Source organism: Anoplophora glabripennis, unplaced genomic scaffold (assembly GCF_000390285.2).
Source record: "Anoplophora glabripennis isolate ALB-LARVAE unplaced genomic scaffold, Agla_2.0 scaffold59, whole genome shotgun sequence".
Lineage (NCBI taxonomy): Eukaryota > Metazoa > Arthropoda > Insecta > Coleoptera > Cerambycidae > Anoplophora > Anoplophora glabripennis.
Window position 1 is genome coordinate 155950 of NW_019425991.1, and position 18389 is coordinate 174338.

Genomic DNA, 18389 nt, shown 5'->3' on the forward strand with positions numbered 1-18389 from the left:
TTCAAAATTTTGCGTTACACCTCGTAAAAATATTAATAGTTGAGCAGTTGAACTTATATCTGTAGATTCGTCGAGCGCTATAGAAAAATACTCAAAACTTCTCGATTTCGTAGCTAATTGCTCTTCTATATTATCTGCTAATGCGGTAATTCTTCTTTGAACAGTCATCCGATTTAACTGAATTTTTTCAAACTTCTTTACATTTTCCGGACAAATTTTTTTTGCGGCGATATCCAAACATTGCTTAACAAACTCACCATCTTTAAAAGGCCGACAAGTTTTCGCTATTATTCGAGATATTTCAAAGCTAACTTCAGTGGCTGTTTCAGCATCTTGAATTGGTTTTGTAAACATAGATTGCTGGCCTATTAGTTCCCGTTGTAAAGTGGAAATTCTTTGCGTTCGATTTTCGCCAGTTAATTTGGTAAAAGTTGGATGCTGGGTTTCATAGTGCCTTTTCACATTATATTCCTTCGGAATAGAAACACTACTCTTGCATATTAAACAGACAATTTTGTTATGCGATGAAATAAAAAAGTATTTTTCGGTCCAAATATCATGAAACTGTCGATTTTCATCTTCAACCTTACGACTACGTTTCTTACTGGGGCCTGGTTTATCCATATCAAAATTAATATTATATGTTACAGTCGGTAAAAGCCAAGTTCGAACGACGAAATATTTACTCGTCACAGATTACAGTTCTCAAACAGTATAACGTTCGCTTATCCGTAGTCAAAACTTAACTGCCCCGGTAGCCGGCGATGCGTCGTATTTATACGAGTTACCAAACATCGAGAACCATCCACTTTGTTCGGGGATCGACGTGTTTCGCGGCGAGTAGAATACTTTTAAAATTCGTTGGCGAGCCGCATAAACATCGACAGTGGGCCGCGGTATGTGCATCTCTGCCCTAAACCCACGAATCTCAATCCCACAAAACCCGAACCTACAAACTCCAAGCTTACAAACCCCAAGTTTCTGCTTTCAAAAAAAAGTTAAATTTTGTTGGTCTGTGTTATAGGTGCTGAAATTTAGATCCTAAATATATAATTGTTCAATGAAAATGCTGATGATTGTTTAATGAAAATGTTAGCGTTAGTTTTTGTTGAGGAAAAAATTTTGAATGAAAGAAGGAAACAACGGAACATAAACTGTATTGTTATACAAGTTGAACTGTAACATTACAAAAACGCAAAGAACTATTCTTGAAATATGCCCCTTTCTTTTCTTCTCTCCAACAGTCTACCGGTCCTTAGTTCCACCAGGCAGTTGCCCGTGTTCATCTTGGTATCGGCTAGCAACTTGTATTCGGCCAACCTCACCTTAATCATTTCATTTAGGAATGTCATAGCCTCGGGATACGGCTCCAGGAACTCGTTCAGTTCCTTAAGCCTGATGGTGAAGAGTTCCGTCGTCTCGAGGATCAGTACGGTGTAGTTGTTCTTGTTCAAAATCTTCGAGATGAAGCCGAAAGCATCCCCGTCGCCGTAGTGGCACAACTCGATGCCCGTATTGTTGAAGATCGCCACCGACCCAGTGGAGATGAAGTATACGTATTCGTTGTAATTGTCGGTTCTCAGGACTACGTTGCCTGGAGCGAAAGTCTCAGTCTTCATCAGGGAAATCAGGGTGGCAGTCTCCCTCTGAGGCAGGTACTTGAAAATCTGAGATTTTTCAATGAGCATTCTGGCCGAATAAAGGAACAGTTCGTTCCTCAAGTTGTCGGACAAACTGTTGAGGATCTCCTCCTCGTTGAAGTAGCGCTTTTGCAGCTTGTGCTCGTAGTACCTAACCATTCGGTTTCTCATGGTGAAGGGCAGATCGTTGGCCTTCATGTATTCGTTGAGCTGTACCAAGTTCCTCTCGTAGCTGCTTTCCGACACTCCCACCACGCCGAACATCCTCAGCGCGTCCGCCACCAGGAACAAAGTGTACATTCTGCCGAAGAGAGTGATGAGACAGAAGCAGATCTGCTCGTTGGTTTGGTTGACGTTGTATTTGCCGGATGACGTGCCGAAGAAGAAGCACATCGTCATCAGGAAGCACTCTCTGTATATCGTTTGGATCGAAGGGTTTTGCGCAGGGTCCAGCTTGGCGACGACTATCCAGGAGTCGACCGGCCATTTCTGGTAATACACGACCATCGGGACGAAATATACCAAAGTACTAAACAGGTGTAAGTAGACGTAGGTCTTGAGGCAATAACCTAAGGATTTGCGTATCTTGCGTGAGACTTTAAACATGTGCAAGACGTCGTTCATGTAGGCCAAGATGGTGTTGACCCTGGCGTACAAGAAGAATACGTGAAGGTACTGTATTACCTTCATGAACCTCCAATTAGGAACTACCTTGAAAATCTGGAAGGGTAGCAACACTACATACTCGAGCCCGTCGGCCGCCAAGAGGTCGACGATGAAGAACGTCTTCAGGTACTTCTTGATGACACGCTTAGGCTCTATGACGATCTCTCTAGCCTCTACATCTATGTACCCAACGAAAAATAACGAAAAAATCAACACGTATTGAATCACGGGTAATACTAGATCGACGATTACCTTTAGCACGTAGTTCACCGGATCTGTAATCTCCAGGATGGGATCGGTGATCATCTTGACCATCCAGGTGATGAGAAAGGCCACCTCGTACGCCGAACTCAGTGTACTGTAAGGGTGGATCACGTAGTAGTACGGGCTATTTATGTGTCTTCTCTGTTCGGTCAAGATCATGGATTTGTTGCTGAAGAAAATCTTGCATCTGAAGTTCTTCGGGTTGACGATGATCAGCTTCCGGAAGCCCCGTCTCAAGCGCATACACCAGGAGGCGTTCGGCGGCAGCTTCTTCAAGTTGGAGTCGTTCCTGTGGGGGAGGCTGCATCTGTGGACCTGGACGTCCACCATTTTGTTAAGTGTCGCAATGGCAGGCAGAGGTCACTTTTGCGTATCGCGAGGCGGATGGTTGGTGTCTTAAACTTACTTCAACAAAGTCAATGGTTAATAGTTGATGTTTAGGAAATATGAAGCTTGTGACTTTTTTAATGACGTTTTGACAGATTTGTTAATTTAAAATATTTCAATTCGGCACAAGGTATATAAATGTTCAAGACGGTAATATTTTTTAAAACAATATTTATGTTATCTAAATGGAAAATATACCAAAACACTACTTTTTTTTTTAAACAAAACCTTCGTTTAGGATAAAACACCTAAAATTGCGGCAAAATATTAGGTGTAATCTTTAATGTACTAGATGTCATTAATTTGAGTTTGTAGAGAAAAAAAATCTAAGGTTGTCCTTAACAAAAATATCGAGATACCCTGATTGGACTGTTCTTAATTAGGCCAGAAAATATAGAGTTGAACGCTACTTTTTGTTTCGGCAAGCTGAATTTATCACTATAGATGCTAAATATTATGTACAATAACATATTAGTTTCCACAGTCCTAAAAATGGGGGGAAGATTGTTTACAGGGTGGTTAATTGTATAGTTTTTACGTAAATTCACGTTTTTTGGTTATAACTTTTTTCCGTTCATTTCCACGAGAAAACAGTAAGGTACTTTTTGTTGTCGTCTTCAAAAGACCTACAAAACTAGCCATAGAGCGTCAAAAAATATTGATTAGATCAAAAGTGACTTTTGAATTAAACATTTATAAACTGCGTTATTATTATCAGAACGTTTTGGCATCGCATCCTCTCATTCCTTATCAGTGTCTAATAACTCACGCGAAATCTGGAATCGGTAAGTTAAATAATTTACAAGTTATGGCCTTATAAACAAATTAACTAATTATCACAGGTCAACATTTGATCTAAGCGGGAACACCGTAATCGGTATAGGCTCCTAGGGGTTTTTGGGGTCGCTGATTACGATGAGAGGGTCAGTTAACCTCCATCACGTCAGGTTCAAGGTCATTTGAAGGTCAAATGCAGAAAAAGCCATGAAAAAATCTGAAAAAAATCATGGATATGTTTTTGAGGTAGAACAATCCGAATCTGAGGTCAGCTAAGCTCCACAAGGTCAAGGTCAAGGACATTTGAAGGTCAAATGCAGATAAAGCCATGAAAAAATCTGAAAAAAATCATGGATATGTTTTTGAGGTCGGACAATCCGAATCTGAGGTCAGCTAAGCTCCACAAGGTCAAGGTCATTTGAAGGTCAATTGCAGAAAAAGCCATGAAAAAATCTGAAAAAATCATGGATATGTTTTTGAGGTCGGACAATCCGAATCTGAGGTCAGATAAGCTCCACAAGGTCAAGGTCAAGGTCATTTGAAGGTCAAATGCAGAAAAAGCCATGGAAAAGTCTGACAAAATCATGGATATGTTTTTGAGGTCGAAGAATCCAAATCTGAGGTCAGCTGAGCTCCACAAGGTCAAGGTTTGAAATTAAAAAAAAAAAAATGGTAGATTTCAATGAAATATAATGATATTATGAAATCTACCATGAAAAAAATCAGTGCGATTGTGGAAGATTCTCGGGATCGTCCAGACTAATAATTAGTTAATTTGTTTATGAAGTCATAACTTGTAAATTATTCAACTTGGAATGAGAGGATGCGATGTCAAAATGTTCTGGTAATAATAACGCAGTTTATAAATGTTTAATTCAAAAGTCATAAATAAACTTCTTCTGTTTATAACTTTTGATCTAATCAATATATTTTGACGCTCAAGGGCTAGTTTTGTAGGTCTTTTGAAGAAGACGAAAAAAAGTCCTTTACTGTTTTCTCGTGGAAATGAACGGAAAAAAGTTATAAGCGAAAAACGTGAATTTACGTAAAAATTATACAATTAACCTAATATGTTTTGTACATAATATTTAGCATCTATAGTGATAAATTCAGCTTGCCGAAACAAAAAGTCGCGAAATGGTCATTTCCCCGCTTATTTTCCTGGCCTATAATATTTAAGAATTGAATCAGGGCATATATTCAGTTCTACGATTAGGTTCTTCGTATATTATACAGAAAAGGACTTGATCTAACTTAACTTATTGTTATATATTATTTAAAAAAACCTTACCTAACCTAACCAAACTTTATGTAGAAATCTGTAACTTTAAATGTTGCTTAATATTAGTCCAGGGAACGAAGAGAAAAAATAGAGTAAAGCCTACGAATACCTTCGGCTAGAATCGATTTTTATAAAAATTTGGAATTAAGCTTATTTTATCCTGTAGATGAAAAGTTATATATTATATGCTTCTTATTTTTAAGGGATGTTAAAAAACTAAATAAATATAAAAATAGGTGTTATATAAGCTAAAATCATATCTTAATGTATAGAATAAACATTGTTTTATATTGTGGGTTATAATTTACCTAATTTTTATAAAGTTTCAACCCTTAAAAGCCACCCTTAATGATAAAAATATAAAATTAATAGTTTATTTGACCTTAAAATATTTTTATAGAGCGTATACTATAGATAGAAATCTTTTCAATAGTTTATTGTGTTATAAATAATTTATTACAGTATTTCAAGCTTTAAAAAACTACCCCTAATAACAAAATATTAAGAATTAGTTTTTAACAGGTTGAAATAGTACAAAGAGAATAAATTAAATTCTTTTAATTTATAATTTATCGTATTGTTTTAACTCTTAAAAACCACCACAATGACAAAATAAAAAAATGCCTTTTAAATTATTTAAAATTTGTTCAGGCTACCGAGATTATGGTTAATCTTTGTTTAGACAGTATCTTACTCTTTTCTTTTCAAATGTTCTACGAAGAGGATATCATCAAACTTTCTGAAATATTAAAAAAGTCACCGAGAAAAACATTTTCAGCATAAATTTAAATTAAACCTCTGGATTGGTTTTGTCAGTAACTTTCTGCTTGGTGCGATTAGATTACCAAATCGTCTCGATGGCATCTAGACTCGCAATGTAACACAATATTTAATTGATCAATGTCCAGGTAGATGCATAGGCAATTCACTGGCCATCATGTTCAAATCACTTAAATCCTTGTGATTTTTTTGTTTGGGTGGCTTTAAAACAGAATTGTATTTCGTGAGTATTGATAGTGAGAGACAACAGCGGAAGAAGATTGAAGATGCTGTTCACAGTTTGCAGAATGGAGGAATTCTGAGAAGAGCGCATTTTGATTTCAGGAAAGCGCACAAGGGATATTGGACACCCTTACTAGACGAACGGTCCACCCCTAAAAAGATGCTTAGAAAATCAAGGTCACCGACCACGAGGAGAGGCCAGGATGAAACCTTTTGTAATCGATGCATGTTCAAATGACTCAAATCCCTGTGAATTTTTTATTTGGGTGGTTTAAAACAGAATTGTATTTCGTGAGCATTGATAGTGAGAGACAACAGTGGAAGAAGATTGAAGATGCTGTTCACAGTTTGCAGAATGGAGGAAATCTCATAAGAGCGCATTTTGATCTCAGGAACTATACTATACGCTGAGCATAATTGCACGTACTTAAAGGAATCTTAATCACTAACTCCTGACGCGTCTGTCAAAAGCCGATCGAATGTCGCGCGTTTCAAGATTGTTGAAAAACAACCATGCCTGCACTCTGCCCGAGAAGGACACCACCGGGTTGCCGAAACTCCCGCCCAACGCCACCTGGGGCAGCAAAGTTTTCCGGCACATACGGAAACTCTTCATCCTGAACCCGAACCACTTCAAATGCAAGAGCCTGTTCCGCAACAAGTCGGCTGTAATGGAGGAGAGGAAGAGGCACGCTACCAGTCGCTATTTCTACGTGATCCACCCACTGAGCAGGTTCAACATGTTCCTGGAGGCGACGTTCTTCATCACGTGGGCCTACGCCATAGTATGCGGCATGCTGACCATTTGGTTAGGCGGCTTTCTCATAATACAAATCTACGTGATCTTCCCTATTCGTGTGTTATTGATTCTGCTTTTCTTCAACGTCGGATACATCGACAAGAAAACGAAGCAGATCGTCATCGAATCCCGCAAGATCATCGTCAAATACTTAAAGACCTATTTCGTGTTCGACATTTTCTCGTGTTATGTGCTAGATATATTCACTGATATATGGATAGCCGTGACTGGTAAGTTTCCTCTAGAGTCGCAGGAGATCTGGCATGAGGTCATGTTAATTATACGAATGGCAGCGTCATGCGTTAGGATAAACACTTTGTTGAATTTCTTCAACAACACCCTTTCTGGTCTCAATTGTAACAAGACCATGAGGATCCTCTTGGTTTACCTGATGAGGACTTACATCTACGTCCACATCTTCGCGTTGCTCCTGTTCCTGATACCGTTCTTTCTGCATTCGAAGAATTGGCCGCCTTCTTCGTGGCTGCATCAGGCCAACATAAACGTGGAATCCACGGATCCTTTCGTCATATACTTGGAGGCCTTGATATTATCCATCTGCTATTTCTTCGGAGTGGCTTACAAGTACGACATAACGCTGCTCAACGAACAGATGGTTCTTGTGTTAGTGTCCTTCATCGGGAGGTTGTACACCCTTTACCTTCTCGCTGACGTTCTCAGGGTGTTCGGCATAGCCGGGGTTTCGGAAAGCATGTACGAGAGGAACATGTACGTCCTAAACCAGTATATGACAGATAAGGATCTACCGTCGAAGCTCCAGGCCAGGATGCTCAAGTACTTCGAGTTTAAGTTCCAGAGGCGATACTTTAAGGAGAAGGAAATCATCAACACCCTTTCCGATACGTTACGCACGGAACTGTTCCTTTTCTCAGCGAGGAAGCTGATACAGAAGGTGGATATATTGAAGAGGCTGCCCAACGCTACTGTGGGGGCCATAATAGCGTCCATGAAATCGGAGACGTACTCGCCGAGGGACGTAATCCTCAAGCTGGGCTGGGAGACCAACGAGATCTACTTCATATCCACCGGTACAGTGGCCGTGTTGAACAAGCACGGCGTCGAGCTGTGCCACTTGGAGGACGGGGACGAGTTCGGCATCAGCTGCCTAGTGGCCAGGGAGCAGATCCACACGATCGTGGCGGTTGAGACGACGGAGGTGTTTATCATAGGGAAGAACCAGCTGATAGAGTTTCTGGGGCCCTATCCCGATTTGCTCAACAGGTTCATCCGTACCGCTAAGCAGAAGCTGTCTAGTATGAAGGATTTGGAGGCTGCTGCCTCTAGGGAGACCGTGGACCTGTTGTCGGAGCTTCAAAGAGGAAACATCCTCGAGACGCGGAGCAAGAAGATGGTGGCTTATTGAAGCCGCGCTTGGTTCAATTTTTTATTACGGTTCTAGTTATACTATTATGGTTTATGGGGTTTGTGACGTTTCGTTTTATGTCAGGTTAAGGTGTGCCTGTAATGTGAATAAAACATTTGGAATAACATATTAGTTTTATTTTTTCTTCAAGCGTATAATAATACTTATATTATATAGTGCAACACCTCCTTTAGAAGCAGCCTATTGTTTAACTAGTACAAATATTTTTCATTTTTTAACTAGTAAAAAAATGTAACAATGTGTAGGTAAGTATCCTAGCAACGAATTAAAGATTCAAGAAGCTTTGACGTTTCATTAAGTGTCAGTTGAAATTTGATGTCGCGTCGGGTCGTTTTTAAAATGTCTGAAGAAATGCAGTGCACACCACCAGAATTACTGGAAATTGCAAATACATCAGTGGCAACACTTATACCAACAAAGTCGAGAAAAATTTATGAAAATGCTTATGATAAATTCATAAATTGGGCAAAAGAAAATAATGCACATATTTATTCAGAAAATGTGATGATAGCATATTTTACAAGATTATCCAGAACACTGAAAAGTTCAACTTTATGGGCGCAATATTCAATGGTAAAATCTAAATTAAACATAGAACACAATGTAAATATTGAGAAATATTCAAAATTAATTACATTTTTGAAACGACAAGGTGAAAATTATAAACCAAAAAAGTCGAAAGTTTTGTCTAAAAAAGAATTTGACGAATTCCTGAATAAAGCACCTGATGATAAATATTTAGCAACCAAGGTATGTACTTTTTAAATTATAGGTAGATATATATTTAACCTTTTTATATTTGTAATACAAAATTTTGTTATAATTTGTAAACTTCAAGTTATTTTATAGTATCCATTACGAGAATAATAAACAATTTTCGGAAATAAAGATAGCTCATTGGAAGAATGTTGTAAAAACTCATAAATATAGATGTCTTAAAATTACGTCATGTTTTAGAATTTCCTTGCATTTTCCAACTTTTTTTATTGTTACAAAATTAATAATTCTATATTTTTTAGGTTGCACTAATATTTGGAGTCACAGGAGCTTGTAGATGCGATGAACTCATTCAAGTAAAAGTTAATGATGTAAAAGATTTGGGAAATATAATATTAGTAAATATTCCCAATACAAAAACTAAAAAACATCGTTCATTTACCATAATTGGAGAGTTTTATTTAAATTTATACAGAAAATATGCTACTCTTCGGCCAAAAGACATAACTTTTGATAGATTTTTTATTAAATATCAAAATGGCCATTGTCATCGTGTTGTAATGGGCATACATAAAATTTCAAAAGTGCCAAAAGATGTTGCATCATTTTTAAGGTTGCCAAATCCACATGAATATACGGGGCATTGCCTTAGAAGAACCTCGGCAACTATCTTAGTTGATAATGGTGGAGACATTACAACCCTAAAGCGACATGGTGGATGGAAATCTACCAGCGTCGCTGAAGGATACATTGAAGATTCTGTAAACAATAAGAAACAGATAGCGATGAAAATATTAAACCCATTAGAGTATAATGAACCAAGTACATCAAGCGAAACTGTAAATATTGATCCTGAAAATAATTTAATCGAAGACTTTTCTGTTAATAATGGTACAATTGTTAACACTGAAACTGAGAACCTTATTACAAGTAACGTATTCAACGACAGAACTGTAAACTTTGAAAAAAAGACAGCCAGCAGCGCTTTAAATATCAACAACTGTACCATACAAAATTGCACATTTAATATTCATGTTAATAAATAAAGTTTGATGATAGACATGTAGGTAATTTAGATGTTTATTCGTTTAATTCAAATTAAAGAAAAATAATTGTTACATTTGTTTTTTTATTCATGAATAAAGTGGTTAAAACTGTCATGTTTAATTAATCAATAAAATGTATAAAATGTATAAAATAAATAGTATTACCTACCTACTGATTTTATTTTGTGCTGAGATTGAACATCGCGTTATCCGCTATAAATTTTCAAAATTAGTAATTTTTTATATTCACGCTTGAAGAAAAAATAGTATATGTCACTCGGAGTGGAAGGCTCATTATGTGTTTTGCCCAATTTGCTCAGCCTCGGCTAACGCCTCGGCGAGCAAACTTTTGGGCTCAACACATAATGATCGCCTTCTACTCCTAGTAACATAATATACTATTATTGTCACGTAGAAAGTGGTTAAAAAGTCCTAGGTCACGACTTGTGGCTATACAGGGCTGCTCTGGGGGTTTTATTAAAATTTACGGTGGTCGTAGATTTAGAATCATTTCTGACAATTCATTTATAAGCCAATCAATATAGGTTTATTGTGCAACAAAAATACTAACAGCATACCACCTGTGCCATCATTTAAAAGACAGTCCGTAGATATACTCTGATGTGTTTTCGACTCGCAACTCTCGTAGCAAACATTTTGCTAACGTTCCATGTCAATACTATCGAAAAGTTGACCGATAGAGATAATGCGTGCATTCAAGCCAACGGACGTAATTTTGAACAGTTTCTATAAATTTTACTCGCCAAATTGATAAGAAAAAGTTAAAATCCTATCTGTTGTTAAATTTCGTTAAAATTGTTAATTATTGCTACCTATTTTTTGAATTACAAAAGATTTTCGAAACGTTCTTCTAAATAAAATAGTACGCCACTGCTTTACGGTAATACCCATAATATTTTCGGATAGACTTATAGAAATCATGAAAAGACAAATGTTTGAGTTATTTTTCTAGTTTTTATTAGAAAACCAATTTGAAACAGTAATAAGTCAACAAATAACCTAAAATGCTACAAATTTACAATCTACCTACTTATTAATATTAACATTAACATTTATAGTAAAGCCTTTGATTTTCGAATCTCGAAATTCCTTCAGTTCTTTGTTGTATAAAGATTTTGATTTCTCCGGAATGATGCCTGCATTAGCTTTTTCTAAAATTTCAGATGGAATTTCCACATTTTCCGTTTTTTCTGTCTTGGTTTTAGGATTTCAATGTGATTTCAACTAAAAAATATTGTTTGTTTACTGACAACCCTTCATTACAGACACAATTTAGGTTGACACTCGCATCCTTTGTAATACTTAAAAATACATTCATTTCGTTAAATTACTTTTTCTGACATTGACAACTTGAAATTTTAAGTTACTTTTATTTATTATTAAAACGAAATTCTATGAGTAAATTCAGCAAATTGAAAGACTCTGGTAATATTTCAGATGAATTTTATTATTCAATCCCCTACCCCTCAGTTCTTCCCCTAAATCAGGGGATGATAAAAACAGCTCCTTAAAAGGAGTTTTTTGTTTCAGTGATGCTTTTATTCGTGTTCAGCGACGACAAGAACCTTTTATGCATATTTTCTTTGATTTTCATTTTTCCACACCCTCACCCCTAAAATAGGGGAAAATTTTTCCATAACATGATTCAATTTAGCATTGATTCCACCATAATGTGTCTTAATTTCACTGTATTTATCGAAGATATAAGATTTTTAAACGAAGAAAATCGATTTTCACTTTTTTCACCTATTCACCCTTCATTTCCACCCCCAAAATAGGGGATGATGACATTCACAATAATTTTCCCTAAGTCTGCATCAAATAAGCTTTAATTAAAAAAAAAATGTACAACGATTCGTTAATTCTTCTTCGAGATATTTGTTTTTGACATAAAAAAATGCCGTTTGACCTATAGTGCGCCATCAATCACTCCGGACCTCAACCCACTTTTTTTTTTTTGGTGGCGGTGTGTAATAAAACCAGTCCACTTTACTTTTTTGACGGGGCCCGCCGGCTCGAGCCGGTCCTGGCGTGACTCCGCGGGATCCGTCCTCGGTTATTAGCGCTTCTACTGTTGAATTTCTCTCAGGAGATGCCGTCAGAGGCCACCGGAACCGGTCGGTTTCGGCGACACCGCTTTCTGGGAACCTGGTGGTCGGGGCATGCGAAACATCCCTGGCGGGAGTAATTAAAAAACAAACATACTCCTCGACATTGTGTAGACGATGTTACGGCGCTTTTTCAGGGGGCCCTCGCCTCCGACACGTATGAGCGGCCGGCTGTTATGGCGCTACCGGGAAACGGACGGCGGGATGGACCGTTTTTTGTCCCAGACCTGGTGCCCATCGTTTGAAGGGTCAGTACTGATCCGTGCGAGTCAGAGGCGCAGAGGGATGGGGGAGAAGTTCAGTCTGAAGTTAAAGTTATAAGAACTTACTCAGGAACGTCCTCGTGGTGTAATATACAGTGTGGCACACGCCCAATCAAGTAAAATGGCGTGCTACTTTTATTGAAACTTAAACGAGAATTTAATTCTTTTAACTAAAATGAACTATGAAACAATACCAAATAAGTAATCTAACAGAAAACCTAAATAGTAATAAATGAAATACACAAAAATAACTAAATAGTCTTAATTGTCAGTGTTGCGAGAAACAACTACTCCGAGGGCTATATGTCCCTACCGGCATTGAATTATACTCGCAACACCTAGGGCAACAGCTAGGATCGTTCGTCAGTTTAACCCACCAGGTTAGTCCTTATCAGTGTGTCATAGGTGAGACAACCGACGAACGATCCAGCTGTTTTGCGTTGTATCATCACGACAAGGAAATACACTGTACGCGGGAGCGCAAATGGCTCCATCTGTCGTGCTGAGTTATGTATGACCAAGTGATGGTAGTAGTTAATAATAATAAATGTTTTATTGTAACGCATGATGATTGAAATAACTAGATGGATTTCACGACTAGCAGGTTGTGCTCTCGATCGCACTAAATGACGTCACAAGGCGTTCTTGATCAGGTGACAAAATTTAACTATAATTAATTTTTTACCACTATTATTAGTTGTTGTCGGTTATAGACTATAAATTTATGCAGTTCTAGAATAAATTAAATTTTGATGAAGTTGTCTATGCCTCGAAGGAACTTCGGAAGTATTTTTTATCAAAAAAAATAGCTGTCACTGTTTCCCGTATCCTTTTGAAAAAAAAACATAGCAGCAGGGCGCGTTCTCAAATCAGAAACAAATGCGACTATTCGTTTTTTTTAACTAAAGATTTACGCAAATTTTTCTGTCACGTCGTTCGTCTTCCGTTTCCAAAGCCAACTTCTCGACATTTGTCGAGACGGTCAGAAGACGTGCGCCCGGCGCACTGCGATGCATCTCGACAATAATTACATCGATCGGCAATTGTTTGGTAGCGTAATGAGGGGCGTAGCCAGATGACAGATGGCTCTGCAGTGGCCATATTTAATTTTAGTAATTAATCGAGGGAACGCCTCGTCCGGGCGACTCGTGTGCTCTGTCACTCCTGTCAAAAAAACGTTTCGGACACCGGGGCAGTGGCGTAGGAGACGGCACAGGTCCGCCGAATTTTTCAAAAGAATTATTTTAAAAAAATGCCGCGCCACTGTATGCGACGTGCTTTAGAGTGGTGGGAGAAATAGACGAAGTAAAAAATCTGGCAGGAATAACCTGGCAGTGTCATCTTTTTGGGCTACTAATAGAAGCAGGTTTACGAAATAGGTTTTTGTATGGTTTGATTTAAAAAAAATTTTTGTAAGGAAAATTTTCTTTCCTTTAAGAAAATACTTCAATAAAAAAATGTAGTTATTATACCATTTCTGTTTTTACAAGAAGTTATCAAGCTTTGACCAAAAAATTCTCTTTAAATTTCCAAGCTTTCTAGGACGATTTGAAAAAATTTCCATGTTGCGGAAATATAAATTTTATATCGGTTCCGTTTTAGGGATCATATTTCCCAAATTTTTTGTCAGTATCTTCCAAGGAAAGTAAGGTTTAACGATTTGTTTCTAATGAGAAACATTGTTATTTAGGGATTTAGAGAAAATTACCTTCTAATAGATTTTACTTGTCTGAAAATCAAATAAATACAATCGGGATACTCCACGAGATTTTTATTTCAAGAGAAAATGATCTAATTTTTTTTAATCAGCATCAAAAAATCACTGTTTAACAAATACGTAGAATATTTTACTAAATTCTAATAGTATGTAGTAATTTTCACTTAATTTAAATTTCCATATAGAAAGAGAATCAACGTTTAATAAATTTAACGATGTAAGATTATGCAATTTTTTAGTTTTTTATTGTATGTGTTTTAAGTAGCATTTTATTCTCGCAAGAATGTTTAAGTTCGAGCGTTTATTATTCTTAAGTGGATGAAAGGCAATTAAAACACTAATGCAATACAATGTTTTAGCCATAATCGTATCAGAATCATATTTGTGGGGTCAGAATTATTGGAATTTAATAAAAAATATTAATGGAGAGAAAAACGGAGAGTAATGACAATAAATGAAGTCATCGATTTTTTTAAATTTGCAAGAAAAAATGCAATTTCATCTATGTTTTTGTTTGTTTTTCCCTAAACGCTAATATACAATTTCAATAACAATACCTACCCCAGTAGCACAAGATATGGGGTCAATATTAGCTTCATATAGGTAGCATATTGAATTTAGGTCCAATATTTGGAAGATTTAACCAATATTGGTAAAGTATGTATGGCGTCAATATAATTCCTATAAAGGTCCAATATACATACAACCAGCAGTTGGTCAAAATGTCATATACAATATTCGGGCATTTGTGGAAAAAATATTATTCCAATAAGTTTGTGGTGTTGGGGTACGTCTTACGTTTTATTATTTTGGACAGGTGAAACTAATAATAATTTTTCTTTATTAACTGCTAACAATGTTTTTAATAATATAAACATTTGTTACATAAAATAATTTTTATATTAAACAAATTAATATTAATACAAAACTTATTATCATAATTATTAGTAACAACAGTTATTATAAACGACTGAGGGTTGGTTTGAGTTAATGATTTGCACTATTCTAGTGTTATTTTCTTTATATTTTGATCATGATTCAACTTATTGGTACTTGGTATAACCTTCCTCGTGGTTTCAATCATCTCATCCAAATGTAACTAAGTCTTGATTTATTGGCTGTTACTGTGCCCGTAATTTTAATAAGTTGTAATCTTCAACCCCCTTCTTAGCCAAATATTAAACAGCGATCGCTTTTACAGAATGATTGTTATTTTTTGGTGCCAATTCCGACATTAGAAGCTGCGGATTTATGTCACAAAGATATAGTACCTATTCCTCTCAATTGGGCAGTTCTTGTACCATCCCCTTGTATTTGTTTCCTTTTTGGAGTTAAAAAAAGTTGTCGTTCTTAATGGGATTTCCTCGTTTTTCGATCAATTTCTTGTACTAACGGACATGACATATTTGAGGTCTGTGTAGTTTTAGAGAAGGCTGGGTTATATTCAATGCGATCTGTTAGGTTTCTTAGATTATACCTGGTTTCTTTGAAAAATTGAATTGAATAGAAAATAGTCCCTGTCATCTCCATGGTAATTCATGTGAAGCAGTGTGGAAAAAATAGTGAAATAGTGCCATAAACTATTTAGGGTATCTTCGATCCAAATTTCGATAATTCTTTTATACACTTCACCGGTTATTGTTAAAACTTCTTGTAATATTTTGTTGTGGTGGAGTTCCATATTGTCTTAGTTTCACTGTTCATATTGAAGGCATATATTTCTAAAATGTTCGCTAATTGTTGGACAGTCAAAGACTCGTCTATTTTGCTTGTCATTTCACTGCAGAACTGGATAAACTATTTCCTTACGATTATTTTAAACTTTTTGGTATTTCTAAGTATTAAATTATGTACTTCCTTTCGAAATATTGAATGATCTTTATCGAAACGAGACATTTTAAAACGCCACACAACAAATTCGATAAAAGTTCACGTCGTCTAAACAGTTAGCGACGTGACATCAATAACAAATCAGCAAATCTGGCATGGCTTTCTTTACATTTCGATTTCGATGATTCGACTTCAACATATCGGGTTTGATTTTGAATTTAATTCACAACTTTGCCGTCTTCGACCAGGGATAATTTCTAAATTATTCGTTACCTCGAAAAAATAACAAGTGCTGGACTTAATTTCGTCGAAATTGATTCCAGTATTATTCGAATTCGTATTCAAATCTCGGATAATGTCGCGAGTAATACTGCAACACACGACGCACGTGCACAAGATGCACAGGGTCGGTTGTCACAGAACCTTCAGCGAGTCTAATATCACGAATCAATTGGACAACTTCAAATCAGTCCTCAACAGTTGCAGAAACATACCTAATATTATTCCCCGCCAACTGCGATCCGCATCGCCGTATGCATATGAGTTATGGGAACTCTGAATTTGCATTCGGTGTTCGCGCAGTGCCGTGGGAATATCAATGGCCCGCTAATGAAACATTCATCGTCCGTGTTATTTTCACAGGGACGAACGTGATACGGGAGGAATTATAGAGAATATCGTAGTTGTTATTCAGCGTCGGACGCAGAAGGCCATTCGGCGTTGGTTGTGATACAATGCGCTTCTAGGTAGGCTCTGAAATATGTGAAGCGGACTTTCGGGGAAACCGTTGGTACGGGCCGGACGCCCAGTCATGGGTTCCGCGAGAAAAGCCGTTGGTGGTTTGGGATTTTCGCTTTCGCGACGGAATAATGATGGGCCGTCCCCTCTCCCGCACAAGTACCCGACTTTCTGGCTACCGTTATGGTTAGAATGAAGGGTATACGTGTTATTGTTGTAGGTAAACGTAAATACAGACAATATAGCTTCGCTTCAGACCGCGTGTTAAATGTTATTCCAATAAAGATGCATGTATTTTAATTTTTTTAACGATTTTTTTCTTTGAGCGTATATTTTTTGGCAGCAAATTTTGATAATGTCAAAAGAAAGAAGGACAAATCCTACATTGTTATTTAAAGTTTGTTTCTATCTTTAATCAGCCTCACAAAAAAAGAAAAGTAGTCTGTACTTTTCATGCAAATTATGTTATCTGTAGTAATTTTGCCTCCTGATCACGAATCCGGTGTCAGAATTGAGTTATCACATCATAGGAATTTCCTAACCTCAAAAAACAGGTAAAAAATAGCAAAAATTCATGAAAAAGTGCTAGGAAAAATACATTTTGTTTTCTATATTCAAATGTTCATTTATATAGTTAAGGCCCCGCCCAACGTGAATCCGTGGTAAGAATTGATGGTTCTTTTTGTAACCTCAAAAAAAACGAGTCAATTAAGGTCAGATATCACGAATTTTCAAAAAATAACAAATTCGCGCCAAATTTGGTATACGGGGGNGACGCAGAAGGCCATTCGGCGTTGGTTGTGATACAATGCGCTTCTAGGTAGGCTCTGAAATATGTGAAGCGGACTTTCGGGGAAACCGTTGGTACGGGCCGGACGCCCAGTCATGGGTTCCGCGAGAAAAGCCGTTGGTGGTTTGGGATTTTCGCTTTCGCGACGGAATAATGATGGGCCGTCCCCTCTCCCGCACAAGTACCCGACTTTCTGGCTACCGTTATGGTTAGAATGAAGGGTATACGTGTTATTGTTGTAGGTAAACGTAAATACAGACAATAGAGCTTCGCTTCAGACCGCGTGTTAATTGTTATTCCAATAAAGATGTATGTATTTTAATTTTTTTAACGATTTTTTTCTTTAAGCGTATATTTTTTGGCAGCAAATTTTGATAATGTCAAAAGAAAGTAAGGACAAATCCTACATTGTTATTTAAAGTTTTTTTATATCTTTATAATCAGCCTCACAAAAAAAAAAAGTTGTCTGTAATTTTCATGCAACATATGTTATCTGTAGTAATTTTGCCTCCTGATCACGAATCCGGTGTCAGAATTGAGCTATCACATCATAGGAATTTCCTAACCTCCAAAAACAGGTAAAAAATAGCAAAAATTCATGAAAAAGTGCTAGGAAAATACAAAATATTTTTTTTCTATATTCAAATGTTAAAAATTAAAATACATACATCTTTATTGGAATAACATTTAACACGCGGTCTGAAGCGAAGCTATATTGTCTAATAACCCACCTTGTATATTAAATATTTATAAAAATTATGGCATCATCAAATATTAAAACAAATATTTTACTAGCTGTTTACAATATCATTATGTTGATTACGTAGGTATTCGCTGACCCTTTAAAACATTTTTGTTAATACCTACATCATACATTTAAGTAAGTAAATACAGTAACACAAAAAATAGACATTGATAATGAAAGAGTACAAAATAA

General features: G+C 36.7%; 2 protein-coding genes across 2 annotated transcripts; one reads left to right on the forward strand and one right to left on the reverse strand.

The window, feature by feature from the left end:
- Positions 1 to 1202: 1202 nt before the first annotated feature.
- On the reverse strand, positions 1203 to 2900 carry LOC108906286 (potassium/sodium hyperpolarization-activated cyclic nucleotide-gated channel 1-like). The gene has a single exon (XM_018709513.1). The coding sequence runs from the start codon at positions 2898 to 2900 to the stop codon at positions 1203 to 1205; it is 1698 nt and encodes a 565-aa protein (XP_018565029.1).
- A 3597-nt stretch (positions 2901 to 6497) lies between these two features.
- On the forward strand, positions 6498 to 8201 carry LOC108906295 (potassium channel AKT2/3-like). Its single transcript, XM_018709523.1, has one exon. The coding sequence runs from the start codon at positions 6498 to 6500 to the stop codon at positions 8199 to 8201; it is 1704 nt and encodes a 567-aa protein (XP_018565039.1).
- Positions 8202 to 18389: the final 10188 nt, after the last annotated feature.